At 43.5% G+C, this 9,674-nt stretch overlaps 1 protein-coding gene across 4 annotated transcripts in view; it reads left to right on the top strand.

Annotated features, from left to right (window-relative positions):
• FLOT2 (flotillin 2) overlaps positions 1–9,433 on the top strand; it is a 309,213-nt gene extending 299,780 nt beyond the window's left edge. For all 4 annotated transcript variants that reach the window (XM_078680086.1, XM_078680085.1, XM_078680088.1 and 1 more), the window contains exons 10-11: positions 2,219–2,368; positions 5,402–9,433. In XM_078680086.1, the coding sequence (XP_078536212.1) occupies positions 2,219–2,368; positions 5,402–5,434 (183 nt within the window). In that variant the 3' untranslated portion in view covers positions 5,435–9,433. The remainder of the gene's footprint in view (positions 1–2,218; positions 2,369–5,401) is intronic.
• The last annotated feature ends 241 nt before the right edge of the window (positions 9,434–9,674 follow it).

Genomic DNA, 9,674 nt, shown 5'->3' on the forward strand with positions numbered 1-9,674 from the left:
TTCATTGATTCACTTAGGTCAAGGCCATGCTGTTTATGGGCACACAGGCGCACTGTCCTTTCCAGCATAACATCACGTTTGAAAACATTTCCTCTTAGCAGACGGAATGCTGCATCTGTTAAACCGTAGGAGTACCGCCTATTACTTTTTAAGTCACTGATGGTTACCAGAAGACCCATAGGAGGTGAACATGTCTCTTCCTGTAGGCACTGTTTAGTGTTCCTTAATAATTACTGGATATTTCCTGTTTTATTGATGAACATTCACAAATATTTCTATCCGAGAAGGCTGCAAAAAAATGCGAGAGGACTGCATCATTTGAGTTGACACCACTTTGGGTGGTGAAGATATTTGTAGATTGTGGATGGAGATGCATACAGCGAATGATATAACAAGCATTGGAAATGCAATAGGTCTCGCAATTACGCGAGTCTGAACTATTAGCATTGTAAATGATAATGCCCTTTATTTTTGCGTTCTGGTTTTTAGAGCATAAATAAAAGGCTTTGTCATTTACAAGGCCTATAGCTTAAATTTGCGTTAAAACGAGACCTATTGCATTGCAAATGCTTGTTTCTTTTTGCCAGCCGGTGCCTCTCCTCTGTCGTCTTCAGTTTCCTTCTTCCATCAATCCCGGCAGCCGGAAGCACACGGCACCCAACCTCCCCACAGCCAATCACAACGCTATTAAGCTTTGTGATTGGTCTGAGCCACGTGGATCGGTGCTCAGATGGGGACTGGGAGGGTTTGCATGTTCATTACCAGGCTGTGTAATGAAGCCTGGCGAGTAAGATGTAGAGTGCACATGACTGTTTGGCCAGTCCGATAGGGCCGGTCAAGCAGTCATGCTCACTTACTTAAGGAGTGAAAACCACTCCTTCCCTGCTCTGCTCAGCCCCGCCCGAGGTGTACTGAAGACAATAGGAAAAATACAGTGACAATAACGGTACATTATCGTATTTTCTTTTCTTTTGAGCAGTGGGGTGACGCTCCATTATTAATGGGGCGTGTCCTCAGGACCCCAAATAGCCTGGACACCGTAGCAGCGACTCAGTGAGGCAATCTGTAAAACTGTGTGCTCCTCCTGCCCCATCCAATCATTCAGAGCCCCCGCGCTCACCTCAAAGACTCTGCAGGCAGGGGGCCGTCGCATCAGGCCCTTTCTCATGCCCTAAGGACTCCGATGCCGTCCACGGCCCTCAGTTTGCCATTGCCGCCACCAAAAGAGGACACCGGCATATCGGCTGGTGCACTTCTGCCGTCTTCAGATCGGTGCAGGTCAGCGACTACGACCAGGGCCCAGGAGGAACGGCCAACGCACCTCTGGGACGCCAGCAGCTGCTGCGATGTCCATGCCCGCTGAATCCAGGCCGAATCCAAATCAGCTAACTCGGCCATTCCCAATCAGCGATCTGAGCTCCCTGGGGGCACCACAACGAGTACAATGCCCCCCTATCGCGCAGTGTCTGGTGGTTGGCCAACAGCAAGGATGGTGACGGAGTTTCTACCGAGGAGCCAGGAGCTCATGGAGGGACTGCTGCCATCTTGGCCTCTTTGCCAGGCCCCTAAGGCGGTCTCCTTTTTACAGCACCGATAAGGCCTACAGTGAATTTCACACTCCATTTGATACCTTCCTTAGAAATGTTATAATCCCGTTAACCACAGGGACAATATCTATTTAACATTTAATGTCCTTGGATAGGGGGGACAAAATTATGATCATACGGAACTCTGTTTCTAGGCTGTGCTATTTATATCCGTGTTTTCTTCGACGTCTCGGTGAATGTTAGTTGTTGAAAATGATCACCTTGGAGCTAGGTGGTCATTTACTAAGTGCAAGTTTCAGAAGGCGAGCAGCCCTCCATCGTAGTTACCTACAGTGTAATGGACCAGAAGACAGTACTGGTGACACCATTGCTAGCCGACTCACACTCCATCCCCATAACACTGTGTGCGATACACATGGCACTAACATAATTCTCCAAATAAGTGAGTTTTGATTTTATTTCTGCGTGATGGATATGTTTTTGGATTTGCGTAATTCTGGGGGTTCTAGGGAGTAGTTCGCAGATGGTCTGTGGTAAAAGGAGGGCATGTCATGCTCTTAAAATCTCAGTGCTCCCTCTACATGGTTTTAGAATTTTTTGATTGCATATGCAAGTATGAAACATTAAGCGTTTTCAGTATTAAATTACCATTTTGTTCCCTTACCTTTCAGATTGCTGCCAAGGTGTCGGCTCCTCTTGCCAAAGTGGATGAAATAGTTATACTTAGCGGAGAGAACAGCAAAGTTACCTCTGAAGTGAACCGTTTGCTAGCTGAGCTCCCGGCCTCCGTGCAGGCGTTGACTGGTATCGATCTATCCAAGGTGAGTCCTGCTGCAGCATACTCGAATTAGACTAAATCATGAGATCATAGACAAACATGTTCCACACCTCACATCACGTTTTTACCACTTGTAGAGTTGTTTTGTCCCAAAATTAAGAAGCAGTTTTTAGTTCCCCCTTCTCTGCACACTTCCCAACCAGAAGTACTGCATGCATATTTTTATATGAGTTGAATTTCTTTGCATAGTTGTGGTGTACATTATTTTGAGGATGAAGTCGGATGACAAACCCATTTTTCTGTTCATTGTTATTGAGAATATCAGTCAGTCAGTAGTTGTGTAGCACGCTCATGAACCCGGGGGGTATCCAGACGCTGGATTAGAGAGGATTCTTGGATTGCAATGGATAAAAATATTTTGCAGGTTTTCTTACTAGAAACCTAGAACGACATAACCTGGCCATTTTCAGTTTGAGCCTGGGCAGCGCATGCGCTCCTCTGCAAGGCATGCTGAATTGAGGTAGGGACTTAGCTCTGCCCACTCTCTGCCACATTTTTCATTGGCTTGGGTCATTGTCCTCGGTAAACTGTGGCTGTTCATTGGTCAAAAGGCTTAGTAGTCCCTCCTTAGTACCACCTTGTCTCATTTTGTAACCTCTCATGGGGACACCCCCTGTTACGTGTGTCCCCTGTTACGGGTGTTGCTGCTCAGTAGGCTTTAATTACAGCCTCGGAGCACTATTTTCTCAAATAGTTGACACGCTCTCTTAACTTTTTTTAGCACGCATTTGCAATGCAATAGGCCTTGCATTTGCGAGAGTTCAAGCTATTGGCATTGTAAATGGCAATACCTTTTATTTATCAGTTTTAAAATCAACATCTAAATAAAAAGGCAGCGTCATTTACAATGCCAATAGCTCAAACTCTCTTAAATGCGACCCCTTTTGCATTACAAATGCTTGTTTGGAAAATACCCCCACTCAGAGTCTGATTGGGATCACAATTTGGCCCGGGCACTGACGAAAAAAGTGGCCCGCATTTAAGGGGCGTGGCTGACATTTAAGGGGCGTGGCCCACATTCAAGGGGCGTGCCCTTTCATGAAACACCATTTGGTTACTCTTTGATGTCTAATTTGTAGAGAAATATTTAGTAAATTAAGCCCAGAATCACAGGTTGTTGAGCAGGCGCTGGGACTCAAACTTGAATCCCCATCTCTGCAACTCTGGCGTCAGGCCACATATGCTATGCACAGACCAGAGACATTTTAAGGCATGGGCAATGTGGGCTCTGGCCCAGGGCCCCAGCCTTTCAGAGAGCCCCCTAATAGAGCCAGCTCTGTTATGCAGAGAATCTTGCCCTAATGACAATGCATACTCCTTAAACAGATTGTTTTAAATACAATTTTTTAAAAATTTATTTTAATATGGGTGATGAGTAAGAACCTATCACAGAGATTTATCAGAAAAATGGGTTTACGTTTCATGCAACATCCATAAAAAAAAGTATTTGAGATCAAACAGGCCATCACACATGATAAATGGGAGGATGTCACTGTGATTATTTTCAGTAATTTTAGTGAACTGGTACTGTGTTGTCATATTGAAAACACACGTCAATGCCCTTGAATATTAGATATCAATACATTAAGAATTTGGACAAGTATGGTAGCGCACTGTCCAGTGACCAGCTGAAAGAGGGCATCAAAGAGCTGAAATTGGATCATAAATTCAAATCTTTTCTGAACAGGGGCCCCAAAAATATGTTTGGCCCAGGGCCCTCAAAATCCTTAAGATGTCCCTGGCACCGACAAGGAATGCAAGTGGGAGGATACTGTTCTTGCCCAGGACACAGGACCAAGGTGACAATGGCCTACATGCTGAGCAACTAAAAAACAGCAAGGCCCCTTTCTGTCACAAAATTATTCCAGCCCTCCAGCGAAGGAGCACCTAATAAGCAGGAAGCCCCTGCTGTTATTAACATTCTCAGCCCACCCCAGACCTTCAGCTCAGGAGCACATGAACAGCAGTGAGGCCCCTGCAATTAGTAAATTAATCAGCCCTCCCCAGCACTCCAGGCCTCAGGGCAATGTCCGGGCAGGGGAGCACAAAACACAGCTGCCTGGTCATCCACATTTGCCAGGGGGAGGCTGAGGTGAAGATGGTGCAAGTTCCAAAGATCACCTGGCTCCCACAGGGAGACCCATTCTTCCTGAATGCCCTGAATGTGAAGGGCTGTGGGCGAGGTGTAAAAACTGACACTGTTTCTGGGCTGCGTGGCCCCAGGGGGGGCCGAGGTGAAAATAGCTCAAAGGCCTGATCAACACCTGGCTCTCAGGGAGGCCAATTTTTGCAAACAATCACATATCCCCAGCCCACCCTCAGGATGATTGCTTTGCAGGGCAGGGGGTGAAGAAGAGGCCACAGTGGATAATCGCTGTAGGGACGCACAGTGAAGCTGCATTCATTTCTCTGTCTCTGTGCCGTCTGTGGGACGTTTTTTTCCTCCCCTTTCCTAGTCCACAGTGAGCACACTCTGTGGACTGGGAAAGGGGAGAAAAAAACGGCCCACAGAGGGCACGGAGACTTCGGCCCATGCCCGAATGCCCGCAGTGCCAATCCGCCCCTGCCCCCACTACCCAAATTGTTTCGTTTTTATGGTCTGGCTTGGCAGCTCTCAGACCATTGTGTGCGCCATTAGAGAGGGGCCTGGGCGTCTCCGCCCACATGGTAGGAGCTATGAGTGCATGTTTTGATTGGACAGAAGTTGTGTACTTCCACAATTAAAATGCGTTCCCTCCTATCCTTGTGTTTATTTATCCAGCTGCCTCAGGTTGAACTTTCAGATGCACGCACACACGCAATTCTATTAAAGTGTCTTAGATAACTACATAATATATGGTGTTTTTCTCTGGTTGCAGCACAGTTGGGAGGGGGGCATGGATTGTTAGGTCTGTCTTGAGAGTGCAGTGCATTTATAAACCACACCTAGCGGCCTGTCTATTACTTCTCTTCCATGGGCATGCTTTCAACAAAATCGTCAACTACGCAGTCTAATTCTTGTCTCCTTTTCCTGCAGATCCCCCTGCTTCAGAGAGCCAATGGCGTCTAGTCGTGAGAACAAAATCCTGTGCATCTCGTGATGACCTGTTACCCTTCTGCACTCTTACATCAACGGCCTTTAAACACTTGGGAGCTTCTTGTTTTATAGCAGACGGACACTTTGGATTTTTTAAATTCTCTGGTGCCTTATTTTGTAGGACCAGAAGCAAGGCGTTTGTCATTGCAGTTTTATTTTGTGTGTTTATCCATTTTTCGGTTGTGATTTGTATATATGTTATCAACGGCATTAGTGGTTTTTCTTCACCCAACAAAAAACAATCTTCTATATTGACATTTCAGCCGTGGTCTGTTTCTCGTTTGGTATTGTCTTGACAAGTCGGTGCCTTTGGGTCATCTGCCATCTGGTGGCTGCATTTACAGTTGAGAGACTGGGACTGCTCGGCTAGCTTCGTTCTATATGCGTGCAGGATGTCATACGCTCGCAGGAAAATGTAGCAGCGAGCTAACAAAATGACGTGTTCCATTTTACATCCGCATTAGGCAGTTTATTAACCCTAATAAGCAGATTTCCATTCTGTCCTTTGTTACCAAAATAGAATGCGCGTCCGTGCTAATGACCACAAAAGTGAAAATGTTGTCGAACAAAAAAATAGGGGTTTTTACATTGAGTGTAAATTATGCAGTTATCGAACAGTTATTTTGTGCACACGCATATAAAACAAATGCAAACCTCCCCTTTGTAGCCAAGTGCGGAAATATTGCAATGTCTAAACAGGGAGCCTGTTGCAAGGTCTGGTTCAGCTGGTAAATACGTGTTGTGTGCTTAACAAAGCATTCACTAAACGTAGTTTTAATTTTCTTTGATGGTGACTGTGTTGTTCTGCCCTTGTGTGCCAGTTTCTTTCCAGAACATACTCGCGACAGCAAGTGGTGTGGGTTGTAATGGTTGTCCTGCACCATCACAGGACTGTTTTTTCTTCCTGGGAAGCATGTCCTCTCTTAATTACAATGTGTGTGAAATTTAGTTTTCGTGGTCTTGTCATCTGGCAAAAAAGTTCAGAAACACTTCCAAGACAGAACATATCCCACTGCTGCATGAAACATGCCTCTCCAAGATGGCACGTCTTAAGTCTCCTGGCTGAAGACAGTGTTGCTGCTTGAAACATGTAGAAGCAAAAAATGGATATGACTGGAGTTTTGCATTCCTTTATCTCTGCTGAATTCAACCAACTACCCATAGGCATTTCATTGAATCAGTTCATCATTTAATGAATTTGGAGTATCAAAGCTGGAGCGTAGTTTTTCATTTCAGAGAAAGGGCCCGGAATGTGGATCCAGGCAGGCGTGCTTCTGAATGAGACAAGCCTACTCTGCCTTTTTTACCGAAGGCGAGGGCAGTTCTATTTATCTTTTCAAATTATCCTGCGCAGCTGAGAAGTATAAGCCTTTAGGTTATACTTTAGCTTCTGGAGCAGCCAACTTTCTCCCACACTTAACTGCCTCTTAGATGGTAAATAGTTCAGGTGCATACTCCTTTAAATGTCCGAGCAAGGGTTAATGACTTGGTTTTTTGCAGTAATACACTCAAACTAATCGTTTCCTCCAAAAGTAGACGTTGGATCATGAGGATAGAAGACCCGTGTTGGTGCAATGTTAGCGGGAGTTCCTCCTCATGATTAGTGCTTATCGTAGCTCTGAGTGAGTGGCCTTGTTTTTGCAGTCTTTGCGTCGGGTCAGGAGCTCTGCAGCATTAAGTGGTGGACGCTTGCCCCACTGCCTCATCCCTTTGGGAAATCTAAATGCAAGAAGCAAGCGTGCCACCACAGGAACCAAAGCTTGTTGCATCTTGCTCTAAAGTGCCTTCTGTTTGTCCGATTGTGTTGTCTGTCACCAGACCTAGACAAAACAGTTGGAGGGGGGGGGGTTGTGGTATCTAATCATACTTTTCAACCTGCAGTTTGTTGTTAATACCTGACACAGTGTTTAGTAGGTAGCTGTCTGTCCCTATTGTTTCGTCAGTTCTCACCGGCAGTTTGGGTGATGAGTGCATATTAGTGGTTGAGAGGAGAATAGATTTTCCCATGTCCTCTTTCTTGCTGGTCTTTCATGCGGATGGTATATATCCATATGTGGGGGGAGCTCCCTTGCAAAGCCAAAGCTGAAAGACAGCTTCTAGAGTAAACTATGTGGTAAACAATCTGACTGTGCTCTTTCTGGTGGTATTTCATTTGAGATTTTTTTTTTTTTAAAAGGCCTTTTAAACTTTCTATTCAAAGGTACCATAATTTGCAATCATGGAAAAACACAATTTGCAAAGAAACATCCTTTAATCCTAGGGACTCCATCCACTATACAACATGGCGTGACATTTTGCCAATTTTAAAAGCTGTGTTTTTTAGGTGTCGTCCACGAGATTTTTTTTTTTTAAATCATTGAAGATGAAATTCAAATCCACTGCCAGACAGCAAATAAATAGTTTGCTCTCCACCTTCAGTGCTTCTATTAAGAGCCATTTTCTGTCTTCGTATAGAGTCCAATCGGATCAGTGTAAACACATCCTCGCCCTAAAGTGTGAGTATGTGAAAATACACACACAAATCTGGCCTGATAAAAGTTTATTCCTAAAGTTGAAAAGCGCCATTGTTGATGTGTATATACTGATGTATGCATCCTACCCTTAATGTCCTACCTTTGTAGAGACTAGCATGTTTCTTAATGTCAAAACATGTATTGAACATACACTCATGTATGCCAATAATTAACTCTAATATTTGGGTTTTAAATAATGATGCTGGATTTTGAATTGCTAATAGTAATGCTATTCTGTTTCACCTGGTATAATGGCATTCCTCATAGCAATAGATAGGTCTCTACCAGGTGTCTTTGATATGTACCTCACACTAAATTATGCTTGTGACTAGCTACAGCACATTGGTTACATTGAGAAAACCTGATGTGTGTGCCTGCTTCATGTCTTGCATTGATGAATATAGCTATTGAAGATGCTTGTGGTCTGAGACCTGATCAGACAGACGATAGGTGGAAAAAAATAATCAGAAAACGGTTGGCTAGTCACACACACAGACCGCATAATAACAAGTCTCAGAACACATGTTCTGTAATGGGAATCGTTCCAAAAGAATTGCTCACCAGATGGAGAAACAAAGGTTAACATATCTGAAAAAGGTAAATACTTGGACCAGTTATCGAAATGTTATGCCGACAAACATATGTCAATGTGAATTTTCTTAAAGCTGTGACGAGGATTCTGCGACATTGAGGTCCCAAAAAGGTGTAGTGTCTTGGTTTAGAGATCCTTGCCCGGAGTTCTTTTTTTCTGTCATCTTATGTTTTTGAAAGCCTTGTAAATGTTAGTCTTTGCAAGTTCCACTTTCACGAGAAGCTCTTCATAGGAAATAGGCTTCTCAGGGAACTGTTTGCATCAAACACTCATGCAATGTTACTTGACAGATTTTCATCCACTTAGCAAATTGTTCCTTTTTGTTGTCACAGATAATATACATATATTTTAAGAATATTATTAGTTTCAATTTTGAATCAAGTAAATGATTTTCAGATTACTGCTATATTTCAAGTTTATCAATGTGTATTTTCATGTTCAGAACATTAGTATTTTAATAGTACTTTTAGCCATTTGACTGCTAACCTTATGTCTGCCAGTTCATAATGTATATTATCAATGAATTGGTCAGTATTGTAAAGCTGTCAAAAGGCCCTATGTTACGCGTGACTGTTTTACTCATTCCTGTTTCTTTTACCATTTTTAAAAAAAACAGTTAGCTGAAGGGTGAGATGAGGCATCATGCTTGCTGTGCTCTCTTCCCAACCATGGCACTTAAGATAAAAAAGAAAGATGACCGCTATTCTGAAATACATGGTATCACAACTCTGTGCCCTTACAAATAAAGGAGATCATTTTAAATGTAAGGGGACTGCAAGCATTTGAAACTTGTCAACAGGAGCAGTTTGGGATGCTTTGATTAATATTTGCAATAATGGTACATCAAATAAATCTCAGTGAGATTCATCTACATAGTCCTTGGATTTCCTGAGTATCTGACGGTGTTTGAACATCCAGTGCTTACCATGATGGGCTCCTGTCCTATGTTTTCATTACTGCACCTCTAGAATTTAATCAATGCAACTAATATTTAGAAATCATTGAAGCCATGAAGAAAGATAAGCTAATTGGGGTTGCTGAGAGAGCAAAGAAAGTGCAGCTAAATTTGTACATCTGACATAATTATTTTATGTAAAATAAAAAGCAT

The sequence above is a fragment of the Lissotriton helveticus genome, chromosome 3_1 (genome assembly GCF_964261635.1).
Source record: "Lissotriton helveticus chromosome 3_1, aLisHel1.1, whole genome shotgun sequence".
In the NCBI taxonomy this organism is placed as follows: Eukaryota; Metazoa; Chordata; class Amphibia; order Caudata; family Salamandridae; genus Lissotriton; species Lissotriton helveticus.